The following is a 22,642-nucleotide window of genomic DNA, read 5'->3' on the forward strand; positions in this document are numbered from 1 at the left end:
GAGACAGCATTCCTAAAAGGTAATACTGCTCATAGGAACAACTTTTTTCCTTCTAAAAAAGGCAAAGTTCTCCTGAATTGAACACAAATCAACAGGTAGTTCAAAGTAGATTAACTGCAGGCCATAATGCATTTACTGAAAATCGTGTGCTTGTTTCCATTTATAAAAGAACAGGCAGACTTGTTGATCTCAGATATTTTTAGATGCTTATAAAGAAGTAAATGTGCATACAGGTGCTCAACACTTCACTTACTGTGTTCAAGGCACAGTTTCCCCTCTGGAATGTCTTAACCAGGGGATATAAATAAATAAACTAAAACAAAACAAACAAAAGTCATATTTACATAAGAATGAATGCTGACAGTGATGTGTTCTCTTAATCTTAGAATGATGCACATAATTTTTGATTTGCCTCAAGAATACATGGAAGTTTTTTTTGCTTTCAAAACAATAGTTTCAAGAAGCTGTGCTAAACCTTACCTCAGCAATGCAACCTAGTCTACAATGGTTTGAGAGTAGAAAACTGTAATTATACAGTACACAAACACTGCACACTAAATCAAAACCTATACTTACCAGATTTATCTTGCAATGTTACAACACCATGTTTGTTAACATTAGTCATGTTATATATTATATGATGAGGATTAACAAATGCAGGATCCAAAAGCTGCACAAGTGATGGAAGGCCAAGTGTCTTCTGCAAACTTAAAAAGAAAAATCCACATTAATAAACCAAATGAATTCTTGGAAAACCCAAACCTTTCACTAGCTTTTTAAAACACAACTTACTGCACCAGAGTGATGTTTCGCCAGATTTCATCTATGTCTTCTTGTGTTACGTCTCTGCTATGTACATGTTCAGTTTCAAGCATTTTCACATCTTCTTGCTCACCTGGCTGAACATTTTCCTGAAAGTAAAATATAACCTGTTGGGTATAACTTTCATTGTGCTATGTATATATTAAGATTGTAAAGTAAATGGTACTTTAAACTTTAGACTGTAAAATTTCTAAATGACATTGAACAAAAGGTATTAAATCTTAAGCAATAAACAATTTCCCTTAGCAAATGTAAATAAAAATTATATATATATATAAATGAAAACAATTCTTGTTACTTAGTCCAGAAATCTCTTTAGCTATTGAATTGCTAAATTTTGACAAAAGCACAACTAAACAACTTAAATATGGTACATAATGGTACATATATAGTGGGCCTCAAAACGCTTATCAACAGCACAACAAATTCAATGGCTGGCCACAGCCAAGCATTACATTGAGGTTCCTCCCTTCATCCTTGAAACAAAGTGCAATGTGGGTCTAGACAGATAACCAACAATTACAGTACTTGCATGCATTTGGAGATAAGTTTACTATACCTACAGACTTCTCTACCTTTGGACTGTAAATTACACTTCACATCATTGCGAGTTCTGTGAGATTTATTAAATTGTTCACTTGATTAACTTTGTTATCTTGTTGACTATAGCCACTTAGGATGAACAACTGTGGAAAGTGGGCAATGTAAATACGGAGATGGGATAAAACGTTTGTAGCCTCCACTACCCATTTATGAATGTAAAATCAAAACAAAAATGTAACTTTAATAATTGTCGTTGTGGTATCAGGAGATCTCAAAATAACTTGGGTTCTTTAATGCCACAAAGAAACTGATATGCAAAAAAGTGTACATTTTACCTATGGTGATGGTTAATAAAGTTTAAACTCAAGGTGTGAAGATGGGATAGAATACAGAGAACTGCCACGCATTTTAACAATTTTGTGACCAACAGGGTAAATATTTTGCCTCTAGAAAGCTTAACCGTGTTCAATGTTATCACTGAAAACCAATGAAACGGTACTAAAAATGTTTTGACCTTATGCTTCTTACAATAAACAAAACTTTAAGGCATCCTCCTCATTTCTCAGATGGGCTCTTATGGATATTTTCATGAAAAGAACTCATCTTGATAGGTTTATTTCTTTTAGGATGTTGCAGTTTGATCAGGGGGGGAAAAAAAAATTAAAAACTGCAGGAGATTACCTAATCAAAGGACATTACTGACTTCTGCTGAGCCCTTGCACCTAGAAAGAGCACACTCTGTTGTGAAGAGCCAACGCTGTGTTTGTTGTGAAATGAAGTTTTCCCAGTTTTTCATTCTTTTCCCTTGAGGTTTGAAATAAAGTGTGAGAGTGGATAAAAAAGGGCTGCTGTCTGAAGTATTAAAAAGGAAAACTCCTACCAAAATATACTTTTTTATTACTTACCCCATGTAATTTGCAATGATGGGTGAGATAAAAAAATAAATCTTATATTTTCATGCAAAATGAGTTTAAAAACTCCTATCCCACCTCTTTAAAGTTGGCGAGTAAGTGGTGTTATATACTATTTGAAATTGGAAAAAAATCTAATTCTCAATTAGAGGAGCTGTTGACCTAATCAATATTACTGTATCTTAGAATAAGCATTTATATTTGTGGGTTGTGTAGAGAGACTTGTTTCTCTCTTTACTGATCTCAATAGTTTTACTTTGGCTGTTGGCCTTCCTCTCTTTCTCATGGGTGGGGATTGATTTGAATTTTATTTGGTTTTGTTAAGTTTGACTTGATTGTATGTAATGTTATATGCTTTTAATAAATTAAAAAAAAAAAAAGAAGTTAAAGAGTATGATATACAACAATCTAGTGGTGACCAGAGCAGTATGATAGCAAACAATGTGAAAAATGTCCATGGAAAAATAAAATTATTAGCGTAATATTCATATATTGTGAAATTCATACTTCTGGAAAAAAAAAAAAACCTGCAATTGAAGACTCCAGTGAATTGGGGGAAACAATTTTTCAGAATGGATTTTTCAGTACCAAGTCTATACTAAAATGCTAAAACTGTAATGGTGCCAACATTTTTACAGTATTGGTGCCATAATAAAACTGCACTTTGAGTAACTAGGCACATCAATTCAGAGAACACAATAATACTTGATAAAAGCCTGAGTAAAAACTACACATGATATTGGCTTATAGCACTACACTACCACATTAAGTCGTATCTGGAAATTAAAATTGTAGCAGCAATTTACGTAATCATGCTTATCATTTAAAGTTAAAGAAAAAAAAAAAAAAAGAAAAAGAAAAAAGGATGAGATTGGATGGGTTAAGCTCAGAAATAGATTTCAGGTTTTATTTTCCAGTGATGCCACAAGCTCCATTAGCCTCTATTGTAAAGAACCAGTAAGGGCAAGGTTTTTTTTTGTTTTTTTTTTATTTTATAGAAAATGCTTGCCTTGAGAACAGAATTTCTCAGGGCAAATGCATTTACACCATGTTTGTGAAGAAATAATGAAAAACATTAAACAAATATTATCATAGTTTAGAAGTAAGGTTTGGGACCTACCTGTTGTTCATTTTCAAATTTCTTAGAGTTTCTTTTGTACAGCTGAGAAATTCTAAGGAATCCATCTTTATCCTTAATCGATCCATATTGACTTCTCTTTTTTACATTTGAAGGAGAGTTTGGAAGGGTTTTAAGGGGAGATGTTGAAGGAAACCTGTTGAAATTTTATATTATTATATATGAAAAATAAATTTCACACCTTAACAGCACATATTTACATAATTTTAAGTAATATTAAGCTGCAAAAAAGTTAAGCAGTAAAATTCAAAAGAGTGATGAACTAAACCTAGGCATAAAAAAACCCCCACAAGATTTACATATTTAACAGAAAAAGAATACAATAAATTACATTAGTTCATTATATGCAGCAGTTAAACATTCCATATTATTGTAAACTGGTGACAATTAAATTTCATATAAAAAAAAAATAAGTGGGATGAATTGAATATTAAATATGTATAGTTTACAGAGAGCCCTCCTCGATCGTGGGGGTTGTGTTCCAGAACCCTCTGCAAAAGGTGAAAATCCGCGAAGTAAAAACCAATACGTTTATATTGTTATTTTTATATTGTCACGCTTGGGTCACAGATTTGCAGAGAAACACAGGAGGTTGTAGAGACAGGGACTTTTAAAACACTGCAAACAAACATTTGTCTCTTTTTCAAAATTTTAAACTGTGCTCCATGACAAGACAGAGATGACAGTTCTGTCTCACAATTAAAAGAATGCAAACATATCTTCCTCTTCAAAGGAGTGCGCGTCAGGAGCAGAGAATGTCAGAGAGAGAGAGAAAGAAAAGCAAACAATCAAAAATCAATAGGGCTGTTCGGGCTTTTAAGTATGCGAAGAACCGTGCGGGAAGCATATCGTATATCATTGAGGAGTTTTATGTAATACATAATACGTGCTCCGATTGGGTAGCTTCTCAGTATCTATATCTATAGAGCTATATTTCTATATAGAGAGAGATATACATACACATACATATAAGCACGCTTGGGATACACATTGCACAATTCATTCAGGGTTTACAAAAAACAAACTATTCGTAAACGGCATAATAAAAGCATAAAGCAGAGGATGTCTGGGAAGAAGTGAGACAAGGCAATAAGACAAAAGGACAGCTGTTGTACAGGCTTTTAAAATGTTCTAAGCGCCGCGCAAGAAGCAGATCACGTGGCATGGCAGCTTAAGCAGCATAGCTAATCCAGCAAAGAGGAGGTAAAAAAAAAACCAAACTAATTTGTTTCCCATTGTATTGCCGTTTAAGAGGGAGTTTCGGAGGAGCATCCGCGTCTTCTAGGGGTGCGTTTAGCCCCCCTCTTCACTATATGTAACCAGAAATGGGACAATACTTACCCTGGAGCACATGAGGGCGACCTCTCTGGAATGCATGGGGGTCATGGAGCTACGAAGCTCAACCCTGTATAACAACAGAATCACCGCTGGGGGGCGCCTGGAAGTGCTGCCAGAAGAAATCCCAGGGGCACCCGGAGTGCTTCGAGGTGCTCTCCTTACACTTCCGACACACCAGGAAGTGACATCAGACGGAGCACCTGGAGCACATCCAGGTCATTATAAAAGGAGCTACCTCCCTCCAGAAGCTGAGCCAGAGTTGGGAGGAAGGAGACGAAGCTTGTAAGGAGAGGAGAGGAGGTTACAGAGAAAAGAAAGAGAAAGAGACTGAGAGTGTTGGCATTTTGGTATTGTGGAATAAATAAAATGTGTACAATTTAGACATTCTGGTTTCTTTCTGTGTTTTCGGGGGCATGCTTTTCACAATAATAATAATAATAATAAAATATATACATACATACATACATACCAAACTCATAAGCAAGCAACTTGAGAAATATTTACAGGTACTGGGAACAACACAATAGGAGGCCCACTCTTAATAAAAAATAATAATAATAAATAATTCATGTACACCTGTCCCTTTAGCACCTGGCGAGTATGGCTGAGAATAAAGCCACTGCATTAAAGCCTGAACAAGTAAATAAATCGTTTCCTGGCATGGAATCTTCATCACGTGTCTAAATGGATGTCTGTTATGATTAATTTTTATTTATATTGTATTTGTTCAAATATAAATTTGCACCATTTGTTTAAATGAAAAAAGGTCCTTATACTTTTGCATATTCAATAGGCTACTGTAGGTAGTACAGTGTTATGCGCTGCTTAGACATTTAAAGTTAATTTGAATTGAGAAACAAGAAAAATAATTTGAATTAAAATGCATTTAACCTGTTTGTTTAAATGAAAACCTTATAAACCCCTCACCCCCACTGCTATTAGAGACAGACTCTGGAGACTATGGTTTCCCATTATCATTGCCAGAATAAGCAAGTTCTAAAGAAAATGATGAATAGTTGGATTTTAGAGTAAGAGGAAGTACACGTATGCTTTAGGTAACACAACTACTTCCTAATTTTCTACTAAATTTCCTTTCATGGCAACATAATACACCACAGTCAGCACCAGCGGTGTCTCCTCAATGCTGTAGTAAGCATGTCCATGATACACTGATGTTTGTGTGACAGTACCACCTAAATTGTAATGCATGTACTTCTACTTGGTACCCCTTACAGTTTTTCAAATAAGATTCTCTGTTTAAACTAATCAACATAATATGTTATCAATAATTTCTCAGCATCTATTCGTTACAAGTAGTGAAAGTATTCTATTTGGAATATAAAAGCTATGTAGTAGTTCTTCAGAAGAAAGAAAAAACAAAACAGAAAAAAAGATCAGATTATAACTTTTGGAAATTACCACAGTAACAGCAAAACACAAACTAACCAAGGGGATGTTAATTTTAGATTGATTAAAACCAGTAATTAAAGAAACTGTCAAACTGTTTATGTGCTGTGATTGATTTCAGGGAGATGGGCTCAAATGCTTTTCCTTTACTTCCATAAGTAAAAATAAGTAACAATAGTGGATCATGAATTACTGACTGATCAAAACAGAACATTTCCATCCATTTACATTCACTTAGTTTGGACTACATTGCATCAAAATACACAATCTGTCTCATCCTTTGGTCTATACTGTGTTAGCATTGAAATTATGTGTTACTCTTTTTAGAATTACCTAGGTGATTGAAGCCTAAATGAAAAATAGAATTCAGTCATTTCTGGCACTATAGTCAAGCACTTTAAGAACAATCAAGACAAGAACAGGACATTCAGCCAACAAAGCTCGCTGGTCTTATCCACTTAATTCTTCTAAAATAACATCAAAAGAGTTTTGAAAGTCCCTAAAGTTCTACAGTCTACCACATTACTTGGTCACTTATTCCATGTGTGGTTCTCTGTGTAAAGAAAAACTACCTAAGGTTTGTGCAAAATTTACCCTTAACAAGTTTCCGACTGTGTCCCTGTGTTCTTGATGAACTCATTTTAAAGTATTGTGCTCTAGAAGTAGTGTGTAAATAAATATACTCGCAGAATTCTATTTATACAAAAATAAATTTAATGGCTATAAGTGTATTTTTTTTAAAGTGATCTTTATAATTGCATACAGAAAACAAATTACAAAAGACAAACTACATTATATAACAATGACAGATTTTAGCATGGGGGGGGGAACAAAAAAAAAACTCTGAAATAATGAAAAATTTACCAAACCGAAATACAGATTTGAATAGTTGATACTTACATTTTTTTTTTACCCAAAATTTCCAGAGCACCACCTACTAAACATAACAAAACAAGGAAGATTTGAACATACCTGTATAGCTGACTGTTATCCTCAAGATTTTCAGTGCCCCACTTTCCTTTAATATCTTCAATGATGTGATTCTTTAGGAACTTCCTTAAAAGCTGGATTGTTTGCTGCCTGGTAACATCGGGCCCAAAATTGCTGTTGTTTTTCAGCAGTTCATGCAACCAGTCTACAGCTGCTGAAGCAGTGAAACAGTTGCCGTATCTTCGGAAATTGTGTCTGTGGTTCTTCAAGGGCATGCCAGCCCGGAAAAGCTTGGTAACTTCATTCCACTGTTATAAAAAGTATTAATGTTAGAAAACAAAAAGACAGAAAAAAAAAAAACACTGCTATTCACAACTGTAGTTCCAACTACAATGCCATATTGATTTAGCAATAAATAAGCTTAGTATTTTGGGCAAAGTCAGCATAGCTGGAGGGGTAAATATTATCACTTTATCTCCTATGGAAAATTAATCTCAGTGCATTACAAAGTATCGACTTTCAATATGGAGTCACACAGGTTTTTTTTTGGGTTGGGTAGAGTCAGCAGCAGGCAAGTCAGTCACTATAAGTAAAAAAATCCATAATAAAAGCCACAACTGCAGGGAGAGATGGGAAATATGGTTTACATATAACATTGGTCTGTTTGTTTTGGAAGCGCAGGAGATGGATGGATGGATGGATGATTGTCACTATATAACATTGCTTCCTGTAAACTGGCAAGGAAACATACATTAATTTTAAAGATATGAGCATACTCAAAATACTCTGCCAGGTTTGAGCAATAAAGAAGCCATAGCCGGCCAAACATTTCTAAATTTGAATTGCTGTTGAATCAACGGTTCTGAAACTCGGTCCTGGAGGCCCACTGTGGCTTCAGGTTTTTGTTTCAGCTAGATTCATGGTCAGTGATAACAACCGTTTCTCTTATTCTACATTCAGGAAACCACAGCAGCATGATTTTTAAATTTATAAACATTTTGAAATATTTCTATTTTTACTATAGATTGAAATTATCTCTCTTTGGTAGATTATATGTTGCCCTTTCTCTGTGCAGTTTGCACCATTCATTGTATCTTAATGATGACAATTAAAAATGAGCTGAGTAGACACACACACACAAATACAACAAAATCATGAAAGGCTGAAAATACTTTACCGTCAGACCCACTAACTAGTCAATAATGGATTAAACAATTAGAACACCTGGAAAAGTAGAATGAAAATTAAGATGATAATATTGCTAAAGAAATGTTACTACATTTTAATAAAAAAAAAAAAAATCTTACCAAACTTAGTTTTCTAAGTTCTATATTGTTCCCAAAATACAAAATCTGGGAAATAACAGTTCACTTAATTAGCCCCGAATTCCAATTAAAACTTGAAGCTGGTTGGAACAAAAATCTAAAGCTTTAATATGTCCATAGGACCAAGTTTGAGAATCCCCGGTATAAATTGTTTAAGAGTTGACAAGTTCAGATGGACATTTCTGAAAGATATAAAATTGTACAACTAACAAAAAAAAAAACAAAAAAAACATGTTTTTAGATATTCAGACAAAATCAGATAATGTCTTCATTAATTACGATCAAGTTTTATATGAAAGAAGGCTATTTGTGAAATGATTGATCATAGTGTGCATGAAATCTAGGTATGTATAAACGCTGAACGGTACTGAAAACAATATGAAGAGAATATTAGAAAGAAAAAAAAAAAGTACAATTTGGAACACTATGGCACTGTTGTGTGTACCAATATACTGAATAACAGATTCAGAATCCTGGGTTCAAAACTAGCTAGCTTCTTTGCATTGCTCACCAGCTCATTACAAATAGTATCCGTTCACAAATAATAATATCCTTTTACAGATAGTAACCAAGACATTTTTGAGTTGAAGATATGGAGAAACTGCTGCATTTCATTTTAAATTCTGTTTAATCCAAACATACAAGTGCTCTGGGAGACTGCAAATGAAAATGTGTAAATAGAGAGATGGCAAAAAAAATATGGGGACGAGGAGGGAAATTAAAAAGAAGTAGCGGCAGTAACAGAGTACTGAGTGATGAACAAGTCAGTAAATAAACCAATTTGAGCAACTGCCCCCAGTTATACGGCTGAAAAACAAACAAATTATGCGATTTCCTGAATAGCTCACTTCTACATGTACATGGGGGTTACAAAAAAGTGGCATATTACCATATTTGTTTTAGTTATCACATGCTCAACATTTGTTATACCGATGGATATCTATCTGTCTCACACACACTTATACACTGTAGATTCCAAGGCAATTAGACTGGCATTCCAACTGGGTCGGTGGCCACAATGGAAGGACAGCTCGAAAGGAACTGCAAACCTGGGTGGCGGTCCTTATCTCAATCAGGGTGAGAAGAGAATGAATGAACTGGGCAAACATGGATGCCAGAGGCAGTTCATTCCCTCACACTGTATGAGGCATTGTCTCTCTAGGCTGGTCCCAGTTAGAACTCCCACAGGGATGAATGTGAGGTGCAGTGCAGAAGAGCAGCCATGTCCTTGGGTGCTGCAAGTGGGTGGTGCTGGTGGAAGACTGTCCTAGCTTCCTTACAGTTGGGAAGTGCCCCAGAGGACCACTGCTATAAGACCGATCTTGTCTTGATCTGGTGGATGCTCATTTGAAAGTCTGCTTATTGTCATATTAAATAATTCATTTGAGATTAAAGTTGTGCTGGGTGCTATTGTGTCTGTGGTGTAGGGCTCAATACTGTCCCTTTGTGGTTACATCAAATATATAATATATCTCTCTATTAAAAAAAAAATCCTGGGAGAGAAAGACTAGGGAGACGAGACGTGATCTTCACATGAAGATCACGGAAGACACTTAAGACCCGCGAGACGAAAGAGATTGGCCACGGAGCGGCTCGCGGGGACACAGAACATGAGATTCTTGCAAGACATGCCCTACTTACAACCAATATCAAATAAGACCACGGGTAGCAAACGCTCAGTCACGTGTGTGTGTGTATTATAATTATTTATATGTAATAATAAAAAGTATTTGTGAATTAATGATCCACACTGTTTCACGAAACTGAAGAAATTATTCACATTGCTTTGATGAACCCCAGATTCATATTATTAGGCAGCAACATCAGGCAGTGTGTAAAAAATTATTTTTGCCTTGCGTCCTCTTACCCCTCCATAACCTGTCGTCTATGGGGGAAAAGAGCAAACGCTTTAGATTCACAAAAATTCCGATCTCTGGTTTTTCATGGATATCAACGTTTTACGGTCCCCTGATGCTGAAAACATTGATATCTCAATTATGGGTGTGTGCCACAGTTTCTTGAAGATGGTCTACAGTTAAATGGCTGGACAGAAAAATACCAAAATCAGAATTTAAGTCTGTTATGAGATGATGTGCAGATTAGTTTGAGTCAAATCATGTATAATAATAAAAATAAAAAGCACTCTAGAGGAACCCTCAAATATTGCATTTAATTATGAATTCTACTCGTCAATTGCTATCATAATGACCTATTTTATTATCAGAAAATCAGTAACAGAGTGGTAAATAATTACTGAAATATTATAGAATAGATTGGGTTGACAGCTGGTTACTGCCTCAACAAAGCTGCTGATTGATAGCAACCTCTATGTTAATTTAGTTGGAATGATTTCAAAGTACACTTTCACAGGAGAAAGAACCTGTCCACAATGCAATGCACAACACCCCCTTCATATACAGTGCCCTCCACAATGCTTGGGACAAAGATACATTTTTCCTTGATTTACCCCTCCACTCCACAGTTTAAAATTACAGATCAAACAATTCAGTCGTGATTAAAGTGCACATTGCAGACTTCAATTTAAGTGTATTTGCATAGATTTTGGTTGTACTATGTAGAAATGACAACACTTTTCATACATGGCTCCTCCCATTTCAGGGCCCTTTGAATCAATTCCTAAAGGAGATGGCAAGTAACCCTGTCTTTCTAAGTTACTGTGCACCACCTTTGGCAGAAACTGTACATCTGCACACAGCTCTGGGGGCTCCACATATTCCAATATTTGTGAAACTACTGTTCTAATGTTCTGCTCTTTAGTTGATAGCATGCTGTAGGTTGAAAACAGTATAGCACAGGAAGATCACATCACAAGGGACATGCCTGCTGCTCCAAGTGATTTAGATGCTGCGTTGTATGCCTTTTTGCAATGACTACCGTGTAGGTGTGTGTCTCTTGTCAACTAATTAATTAATAACCTGAAATTAGCTGCAAGGCAAACATCAGACAGAAGCAACTTTAACTTCCAGAGTGAATCCTCACCTGATCTGAATAAGGTAGGCCTTTGTTTTTCTGCAAAGTAACCTATTAATAAGAGAGGTCTAACAATGCTGCAAAGCTGTGATGTGAAAACTCCCAATGTATCAAAATATTTGTACACTGAATGGCAAGTGCTCCTTTATATATTTTTTTTCTTTAATTTAGGTGTAAGGTGGCAGAATAAGTTTGTTTATATCTAAATATTATTTTGATAATTTGGCCTCATCAGTGTAATCCAAATGGAGTAATACAGCGTTAGGACAATAAATACTTGAACCAACCGTAAAATTTAATGGTCTCCCTGTCTTATCTTCTGACAGCTGAAATATATAAAACCTCTCCTCACCTGTGCAGGATATGCCATCGCACATACACCCAGCTCTCACCCAGTGTATGGGGGCTAATTTTCCTTGTAGGGCATGTAACAAGCAGATCATCCATTCATTTCAATTAAATGGAGACAAGATACAAAAGGGTCAGAAAACTTTAGGAGTCCAGTGGATGAATGAGCACAGGAGAACAAAACACATTCACAAGACATCCAGATACATAAACCACCCTGCAGTCAGACAACAATACAGAACTAACTTATGCATGCAATGGTCTTTTCAATGGAACATGCCTCTGCATTGCAGTAGTTAACAAACATTTCTTAATTTTTCTTTTAAAAATTGAAAATTTTCTACATTTCAAAATAATTAGAAAGATATAGTATATGGTTGATGCAGCGTAGGAAGCAATGCAGTGCAGTGCAGTGCTTAAAACTTTAGAGGTTGTGTGTTCAAATTAGGGCTGGGTATACACAGCCACCAAATACATTTTGCAATATTTGCTATTTCATGATGCATTATATATTATTCAGTATTTTGAAATCTCCACTAAAGCACTTCACAAATGCTTGATTTAACCCTTTGATTTATAAAATCATACTAATATGATGATTTTAATAGTCCCTGCAGGCTGAAACATATGTCTGCATTAAATCATTTTTGTTTATTTTCATTAATGGTGACTATTACAAAAAAAAAAAAAAAAAAGGGGGAAAATCATAGCCAAGTTAAATTTACCAAAATAGCATTTATTCAAATCTGGTAATTGAACATAAGAAACATTTCAAAACAATATAAAGTGCACTTTTTGTGTATAATGTTGGCGACAACAGGTAATTTCACTATGACAAACAACTCAGCTAAAAAAATTAATAGTCACTTCACATTAATGGTAAAATGATAAGTCACAATGTTACAGCAGATTGAACAAGCAGTGTCACTGCACAGAGTCGAGGTTTTCATCATTTTCTACCGTCCATTATACGGTACTAATGCAAAAACCGGCAATTTGATACGCTTCAGAACAGTTATAGCCCTGCACAACAACCCTTCACAGGATTTTCACTGCCTTACGATCAATTGCCCCGCGTCTCACCTTCCGCGCGGGGTACTCACTTCTAGCATCAAGAGCTCGAACTTCCTTGCGGTGGGGACAGTGACAGGTAAGCTGTTTGACTGGGGCGGTACACCCGACACACCTTAACACAGATGTCCTATGGTGAGCTCAGGAAGGAAAGAAACCTCCCAAGCAGCCGAAGAGCAAAAACACGCTTTGCCTGCTTGTTCTTCTCTGCGCACACTACGCAACTATTGTTTTGAGTTGATCCCAGGATAAAGTAATCTTGAAATCATTCGCGCTTCCTTTTTGAAACATATGAGAAAAAACAAGGCTGAGCTGCAGCTTAAACAAAAAAAAATATCACAACCCTTGCGTGAGACATCGGCGGTATATTATGTGCGTAGTGACATAGCGAAGGCTGGTATTCCGTCCAGTTGGGTTATGCCGGCAGAGAGGTGTAGCAACCTTTCGTGAATCGGCGGACTGCAAGATTTAGAGCGTAGAAGGGAGTAACTGTAGCGCAGCGCATGGCGCACAGACCGTTATTCAGACCAGCAGGGATATGAGGATAGATCGGTGGACCGTTATACCTCCCTGACAGCTATACATTGCTCAGCAGCTGGCCTGAAAACCGGTCTGTTGGGTTCAAAGTGTTTATTAAAAAAAAAAAAAAAAAAGGAAATTGTCAATGCGTACTCGATATGTCCGATAGTCATTTAGAATAAGCCGCAATGCATCGAGTATTTTCGATGCATCCCCAGGCCTAGTTCAAGTCCTGCTACTGACACTGTATGACCATGAATAAATCACTTGACCCGCCTGTACCCAAAATGGAAAAACAAAAGAAATGCAACCACTTGTATTGCAAATGCTGGCTGAATAAGTAAATAAATAAATAAATAATAATGTGTTTCAAACAGAATAAAGTCTGTCCAAAAAAGGAATGTAAACAAAAGTTAGACACACCCACCCCCTAAAAAACAACAGTGGAGTCTAAGAGAAATGTATTATGCTTTGAAAATAATATTTACTTTCATGATATATAAACCTCACAATATAAATCAATACACAGTATCCTTCCTGGTTTCCAAGTCAGTGTGGTTAAATAAGTTTTAGAGCTTTTGTTTTAAGTTTATTCTGGGCTTCATTTCAATCATTAAAATAAATATACAGTTTTTTTTTTTTCTTTTTTGCTCATCAGTATCAAATCTTTCTGAAGATGGACATAAGATGCAGTAAAGATAAATGCAAGTGAAATATGAGATTTTGAATGGACATACGGAAGTCAGTGTTTATGTATAAAAGTTTACAGGGACTTTAGCATTAGTACAAATAATTTAAGGGAGGAATATCAATAGAAATAACTTGCTGTAATAGAAATCGCTGTGTGTTACACTATGAAAGAAGGATATCATCAGAAACAAGGGGTGGTTGACAATACTCCAGGCAGTCATGTCATATGCCGCGCCACTGCGGCTTAAACTACTCCACTGTGCCCAGCTGCAGGCAATGTTTCAGCTGAATGTCAGGACAAATGACCATTCATGATCTGGTTACCCTTAAGACTGGAAGATCTGAGATGGTATTTAAGATCTGCCACCTATGCTGCTACTAAACATGTGCATAGATACAATGACTGCATGAGCGAAAGAATAGTGAGAGATGAGCTCCATGCGACTGACAGTACAGCAAGGCAACCAGTCAGTGGTCCTCTATCCATATCTGCCGGACACCCAACCCTGCAACAATGCCAGGGCATACACGGCTGCTGTGGTTACTAGTGCCCGGAGGAATGAATGCTGATATATAGCTGTTGCCTTGGCCTGCTGTTTCATACAGCACACCTTTAGGATGCATTGGATTGCAACATGCAGAGACATAAGCCTCCATCTGCCAATGGCCAGCAAGTATGTCAGTCCCTTCTTCAGGAATGGGAGAACATATCTCAACAGCATATTCAGAGGCTCACTGGCTGTGGGTGCTACAGGTGTCCAACCATGATGGCTGCAAATATCGAACCACCGAGATACTGCAGGAAGACTACAATTAACTTTCACAGCTTGAATCAGTTTCCTATTTTGTTGTTATATGGTTTTATTTTCCTACCATTCTCATTTGTCATTTAAGCATTGCCATTTCAGACAATTTTAAGTCTGTTGAAAGGCTTAATTTGACAATTTTTTAATTCAAGTATCTTTATTTTATCTGCGGTGGGCTGGCGCCCTGCCTTGGGTTTGTTTCCTGCCTTGCACCCTGTGTTGGCTGGGATTGGCTCCAGCAGACACCCCGTGACCCTGTAGTTAGGATATAGCGGGTAGGATAATGGATGGATCTTTATTTTATTATTGTTGTGAATTGGTCAAGCAACTGTTAAGTTCAATTCAATGTATTTCTATATGACACACTTCACTGAAGATATGCTCAGAGTGCCCAGGTGGACTTTAAAAATATTTTAGAATAACAGAAACACACTGTTATGCTATGAAAGACTTCAATATATAAGGTATAGTGAATTTCATAATTAAAAAAAAAACAAAAACCTGTTAGTCAACTAACAGAACTGAGAAAAACAGCAACCGTATTTGACAGTGGTTCTGATGAAATAGCCCTGTGGGGTTCACTGTTATTTGAAATATTTGAAATAACTATACCCAAAGTCAAACTGACCGAAGCTAAGTGGATGCTGTAGGTCACCCAGGCATCCTACAGTATATATGGCACATACATTTGTCCACAATTGGAGCATGATGTGATCATCTAGTACTGCCTTATTATTTATGCTAATAGTTCCCAACCACTCAGAGTCCTCCTTCCACGGCTAGAAGTAGCAGCTGTTAAAGTGGAAGTGGCACCATTCACGATAGCAAGATATCCACTTTCTGGTTTCATTATGACTGTTGTATGTCTTCCTTGTGCAGTTTGTTGCTTATATCTCAGGGGACATGATTTGCATAGCAGGGGCTTTGGGGGCAAACAAATTGCTGGTGCCCACTGCTTGGCATACCTTTTTAGCTGCTCATCCAGTCACAAGAGCAAGTTGGTGCAAGGAGGGGGAGCTCTCATCTTTACATTTCCACAAACACCACGATTTACAAATTTGAACAACAATAGAATATAGTGAAAGCAAACCAAATACACATAAAAAATATCAATGTATGCATATTAAAAAAAAAAAAGCAAACCAGTTGGATATTCAGTGTGTTCTCTCTTCGTGCTATATAATAATTTGTGTGAGGGCAAAGGTGTTAAAAACATATTGATATGGAATGAAAGAAATCTGTAAATTAACACCAGCTATTACAACTGACTAACCTTGATATCAGTGACACATACCACAACAGCACATTTGAAAGTTAGTGGAATTTAAAGGACATGTTAATAAAAGGTCTACATATTTTCAATATAACTGGAAAAAAAAGACGACATGACAAGGAAATGATGGCCAAGGCAACGGACTCTCCAACTGTAATATTCCTGCAAGCAATTTGTATGCAATAGCAAGTAGCACTGAAGATGTCCAGCGGTGTTTTTAACATGCTGATGATACTGCGCAGCAACAGAACTCTTCTACTCTACACCTACAAATTTAAGAAACCAAGTTTTAAGAGATGTGTGAAACCGACTACTTGTGGTCCATTAAAGCTAATAATTAAAAGATGATGAGACGTTTTGGATTAAAAAAAATGAAAAATTCTTATTATTAATTTCCTGCCTAGATAAAACAAAAAACAAAACAACTTCAGCTTTGGGCTGTTGCAGTTGAATGTAATTCAAAGATACCAGGAACATCTGCATACAGTACAGTATTTTGTATGTGGAAGCCTCTAGAATACCAAAAAAGCCATTCCGTCATGACTTTCTATAGAACAGCAGATATAGTGATTATAAAAATGATGTTCTTTTCTACAATAATATAGTGAATTGTTTAACTCACTGCACATTCTCTCCCATAGTTTGCCACCTCATCTACTAAACAGATTTTTGCTATAGTCATGGAGGATATTCCAAATAATTTTTACACCACTATAGGAATGTAATGTACTCAAATTTCACCTTAGGGGATTGGCTAAATCTTCACAGAACAAGATTTTCAGATACATCTACTTGTATTAACACTGAAACAAACTTAAAATGGTCTCTAAACTTGCATCGAGCTTTCCCCCCCCAAAATATCATATGGAATAATACAATATTGCTTTTTGTGTACAAAACCTCTACATCTAGACTAGAACAGAAGTAACATACAGTGGTGTGAAAAACTATTTGCCCCCTTCCTGATTTCTTATTCGTTTGCATGTTTGTCACACAAAATGTTTCTGATCATCAAACACATTTAACCATTAGTCAAATATAAACACAAGTAAACACAAAATGCAGTTTTTAAATGATGGTTTTTATTATTTAGGGAGAAAAACCAAACCTACATGGCCCTGTGTGAAAAAGTAATTGCCCCCTTGTTAAAAAATCACCTAACTGTGGTGTATCACACCTGAGTTCAATTTACGTAGCCACCCCCAGGCCTGATTACTGCCACACCTGTTTCAATCAAGAAATCCCTTAAATAGGAGCTGCCTGACACAGAGAAGTAGACCAAAAGCACTTCAAAAGCTAGACATCATGCCAAGATCCAAAGAAATTCAGGAACAAATGAGAACAGAAGTAATTGAGATCTATCAGTCTGGTAAAGGTTATAAAGCCATTTCTAAAGCTTTGGGACTCCAGCGAACCACAGTGAGAGCCATTATCCACAAATGGCAAAAACATGGAACAGTGGTGAACCTTCCCAGGAGTGGCCGGCCAACCAAAATTACCCCAAGAGCGCAGAGACGACTCATCCGAGAGGTCACAAAAAACCCCAGGACAACGTCTAAAGAACTGCAGGCCTCACTTGCCTCAATTAAGGTCAGTGTTCACGACTCCACCATAAGAAAGAGACTGGGCAAAAACGGCCTGCATGGCAGATTTCCAAGACGCAAACCACTGTTAAGCAAAAGAACATTAGGGCTCATCTCAATTTTGCTAAGAAACATCTCAATGATTGCCAAGACTTTGGGGAAAATACCTTGTGGACTGATGAGACAAAAGTTGAACTTTTTGGAAGGCAAATGTCCCGTTACATCTGGCGTAAAAGGAAAACAGCATTTCAGAAAAAGAACATCATACCAACAGTAAAATATGGTGGTGGTAGTGTGATGGTCTGGGGTTGTTTTGCTGCTTTAGGACCTGGAAGGCTTGCTGTGATAGATGGAACCATGAATTCTACTGTCTACCAAACAATCCTGAAGGAGAATGTCCGGCCATCTGTTCGTCAACTCAAGCTGAAGCAATCTTGGGTGCTGCAACAGGACAATGACCCAAAACACACCAGCAAATCCACCTCTGAATGGCTGAAGAAAAACAAAATGAAGACTTTGGAGTGGCCTAGTCAAAGTCCTGACCCTGAATCCAATTGAGATGCTATGGCATGACCTTAAAAAGGTGGCACATGCTAGAAAACCCTCAAATAAAGCTGAATTACAACAATTCTACAAAGATGAGTGGGCCAAAATTCCTCCAGAGTGCTGTAAAAGACTCATTGCAAGTTATCGCAAACGCTTGATTGCAGTTATTGCTGCTAAGGGTGGCACAACCAGTTATTAGGTTCAGGGGGCAATTACTTTTTCACACAGGGTCATGTAGGTTTGGATTTTTTTCTCCCTAAATAATAAAAACCATCATTTAAAACTGCATTTTGAGTTTACTTGTGTTATATTTGACTAATGGTTAAATGTGTTTGATGATCAGAAACATTTTGTGTGACAAACATGCAAAAGAATAAGAAATCAGGAAGGGGGCAAATAGTTTTTCACACCACTGTAATTGTATTTCCCAGTTTTTGTTAACCTTACAATTGCATTTTGAACTGAATAATGCAGGGGATAAAAGGGAGGCAACATGAATAGTGTGAAAATGTCACCAAAATCAAGTCCTGTGCAATGAATACCATTACCACTCTTGCCACCTTGGTACAGAAACCTGGGTAATGCAAATCATTGATTGTAATTTAATACTATGAATATTCACATAAGCATTAACTGATTAAAAAAAAAAAAAAAGTCTAAATTGTAGACCAGAAACTTTCATTTTGCCAGACCAGTTAAGAGGTTTTGTGGATGCAGTGTAAAGATTTGGTTTTGTATTTACAACTTTAAGAAAAAGGGGTTAAGTTTCAGGAAATGTATCTTAGCAATTATGAAATACTGTAAGAACAAAAGACACATTGGTAAATAGGGTGACTGGCAAGTATACTTGGTTGTGCTAATAAAAGCCTGGGTGTTCTTGTGCATCATATTCTCAAAAAAGGAAACCGTCCTTTCATTTATCAGAAAAAAAACTCAGTAGTTAAAAACACCACCCATTTTAACTTGTATTATTTTTTAACAGAATTTTTAATATCAATTTCTATTGTTGCATTATACTATGGCAGCACAAAACATGATGCTAAAACATGCCAAAAAAACCGATTTCACGTTCCAAAAACATGTGCTGACTGTTAAGGTAAAAGAGCTGCAGATAGAGATGCACTTGCTTTCATTACATTAAAGATAAACTCATCCATCCATCCATTATCCAACCCGCTGAATCCGAACACCGGGTCACGGGGGTCTGCTGGAGCCAATCCCAGCCAACACAGGGCACAAGGCAGGAACCAATCCACCGCAGCAGTGATAAACCCGAACAATGAAATGCGCCTTTGCTGCTATTATTTACTCCAAGTGATCACAAGTTTCTAAGGTTGCCGAAAAGGCACACATGATGTCAAACTGTTCACAAGGGAATCTTACGTTTTCAAATGCTATTATTATCAGCTTCACCAAACATTACAACTCAAAATATCATCGAATACAAACAGTGCCCCTCCATCACATACCAGAATGCATTTCCCTGTACATTGCGAACGCAGCAGTCTGGAAAAGTCAGACATAGCCCAGCCAAACAATATTACTAAAAAAATCCTTATTCTTACCAGTTTTGTAGCGCGGTACGGCCCAGGAGTCACAATACGGGATTCCGGGAAGCTCATCCTAACGCCACATGAACATTACTGCAGAGACAGCCGTGTAGCTATTTTAGCTGTCACATTAACCGTCTGCGTTTCCTTTCTCCTTCTCACTCACGCACACTACTGTATACAGTTTGAAATTTCGCAGCGTCTTCCCTCAAGGTCTCTGATTGGTTATACGTCCTTTCACGTGACGTCTCTTTTCACACACTGACAAATAGCAAGGCAAGATGCTGCCGGAAAGGCGGAGACCGACGGAAGGGGCTGACAGTAAAAGACAGGATAACACCAGCTTTCGGAGTCTTACTTTTCACGATTAGTGTATCTATATGCGTTTTAATAACCTCGGTTATTCACTGAGACGTGATTTCTAAAATGCAATTTTAACCCTTATCCCGGTTTGAGAAACTTGGTAAACAAAAGCGGATTTCTTCTCAAGTAACCCGATAGGATTTTACAGTTTGCGCATGTCAATTGCGATCAGTTCGCCTGTTTAACTTTGCACACCGGTTTCAGCTGCCACAGGTAGAAGTGTCAACAAAGACCCGTTTACTTTGGCTTGTGCTCGAGCGATCGCATTATTCTTTGTCCTGTTTAAAATAACATGTCTTGATATTTCCGAAATCGCTAGTTATGTTGACAAGCTGAACGTACACTGCTAAGATCAGCAGAGCAATGTCAGGAGTAGTGTTGAGGTTAACGCGTTATAAGTAACATGCGTTGTGTAATCCGGTTACTTTTTAACCCTTTACTACTCTCATCTCATAAGTACTCGCGCGGTGTACTTAATGCATCCGTGTTAAACTGGCTATTTATATGCACGCTGTAAATTTATAATATAAAATGTTCCAATAATTTTAAATTGTAAATGTTTTTAATCTAATTTAATACTACATAACTGAATAGTATGACAAATTATATGACTATATGAAAATACACCGGATCCACTTCTCCTGTGCTCATTCGTCGCCGGTCACACTTTCATCCACTGCAGAATTTGTACAAGTGTCACATTTCACTTCAGTTGCTGAATATGCTTTGCAGACAAAGTCATTCCAAGAAGAACATCAAATCGTTGTCATACATACTTAAGTATTCGCGCGGTGTACCAAATGCACCATATAGAACTTGCGACTGTGCATCCTCTCTTAAAACCTACTGGGGGCACAGTGGAGGAAAACCATTACGACACTGTACTTATGAATCAAGCCGAGGATAGATGGCGGATGCTGCCGGTAGGTTCAAGTAAAAGGGCATTGGACAAAAAATACAGCAATAGCTTGGTGTACAAAATACATCAGCGCGAGTAATTAAGGGTTAAAGTAACGAAGAGTCACACCTGCGTTATTATCCCAGAAAAACTGGGTGTATGGAAGGAAGCAAACGTACGGTTACATCACTGCTTTGTAGGGCTCAGTCTGACAGAGGAACAAAAGAGCGTGCTACCAAAGTGTAAGTTTAGTTCTCATTCTATTTGTTATAAAATATAGATAGATAGATAGATAGATAGATGGAACCTTATTTGCCCCCTTTTTACAGAAGCTGTTTAAATAATACATAAATAGATGAATAAATATATACAGTACATACCAGAATGTCTAAAACGAAATATACAGTAACTTATGACTTAGCTGTCACAGTCACAGTGAGACATTTTGCAAGCATATTTCCAATTGGTATGAAGGAGCCCTGTTCTGCTGAACGATTCATTGACTGAAAGTCCTCAGTGTTAGTGTGTCAGGGAGAGAATGTGTAGAATTGTTCATAATGGCACTCAGCTTTTTTTTTTTAAATTCTCTCCTGTGCTACTACTTTCAGGGGGTCCAGAGTGTGTCCTTTAACTGAGCTTGCAATGTTAATTAACTTGTTAATTCAGTGGGCCTCTCTTGAAGTGATATTATCAGCTCGGCACACCACAGCGTAGACAATTGTACTGGTTATCAAAGAACTGTAAAGATGTGAAAGAATTTACTACCTACATTAAAGGAACACAGTCTCCCAAGGAAAAAGAGCCTGCTCTGCCCTTTCTTATATAATTCCTCTGTGTTCTGAGACCAGTCCAACCTCTCATTAATATGGACCACTTCTACATCCATTCTTTGAATAGTGACGGGACTTAGAGGCTCTTTGGTGTGGTAAAAGTCAATGACTAGTTCCTTGGTTTTGCTGATGTTAAGATGCACAATTCTTTTTGCAACAAGAAACACAGTTCTCTACCTGACTCTTCCCCTCTGAATCGTCCCCTTTATCAATACACCCCGTAAATGCAGAATCATCTGAGAATGTTTACAAGTGACATGACCTGGTGTTATATTTATATTCTGAGATATACGAATTAAATAAAAAATGAGACAAGACTATTCCTTGTGGTGCTGCAGTGTTGCTCACATCCATATCAGAAACATAGTCCTTGAATCTCACAGACTGCATTCTGCCTGACAGATAGTCCATTACCCAGGACACCACAGGCTCATCCACCTGCATAAATCTAGAGAACGGACACTAGTAAATTCTCTGAGGTGGTGGGGGGCAAACCATCCACCTTAATAAAAGAATGTGTCTGTGTGTCCATCTCGTAGATATACAGTATCTCTGTCATTTGTAGTAATAAAATGTATTGCATTTGTCATTCCAACAGATGGCACATCACAAACATTTTTAGTAATAAAATGCAGTACATTTGCTATTCCAATAGATAGCACATCACAAACATTTTGTAGTCATAAAATGCATTGCATTTGTCATTCCAAAAAATTACGCATCACAAACATGTGTAGCAATAAAATGCATTATGTTTGTC

The 22,642-nt window shown here is 37.0% G+C and overlaps 1 protein-coding gene across 2 annotated transcripts in view; it reads right to left on the reverse strand.

The window, feature by feature from the left end:
• Positions 1 to 19,977, reverse strand: part of LOC120538349 (DEP domain-containing protein 1A-like) — a 42,030-nt gene extending 22,053 nt beyond the window's left edge. For both annotated transcript variants that reach the window (XM_039767818.1, XM_039767817.1), the window contains exons 1-5: positions 19,807 to 19,977; positions 7,132 to 7,397; positions 3,397 to 3,550; positions 793 to 911; positions 577 to 707 (exon numbers count right to left, since the gene is read on the reverse strand). In XM_039767818.1, the coding sequence (XP_039623752.1) occupies positions 577 to 707; positions 793 to 911; positions 3,397 to 3,550; positions 7,132 to 7,397; positions 19,807 to 19,863 (727 nt within the window). In that variant the 5' untranslated portion in view covers positions 19,864 to 19,977. The remainder of the gene's footprint in view (positions 1 to 576; positions 708 to 792; positions 912 to 3,396; positions 3,551 to 7,131; positions 7,398 to 19,806) is intronic.
• Positions 19,978 to 22,642: the final 2,665 nt, after the last annotated feature.

This window comes from Polypterus senegalus, chromosome 10, assembly GCF_016835505.1.
Source record: "Polypterus senegalus isolate Bchr_013 chromosome 10, ASM1683550v1, whole genome shotgun sequence".
Lineage (NCBI taxonomy): Eukaryota > Metazoa > Chordata > Cladistia > Polypteriformes > Polypteridae > Polypterus > Polypterus senegalus.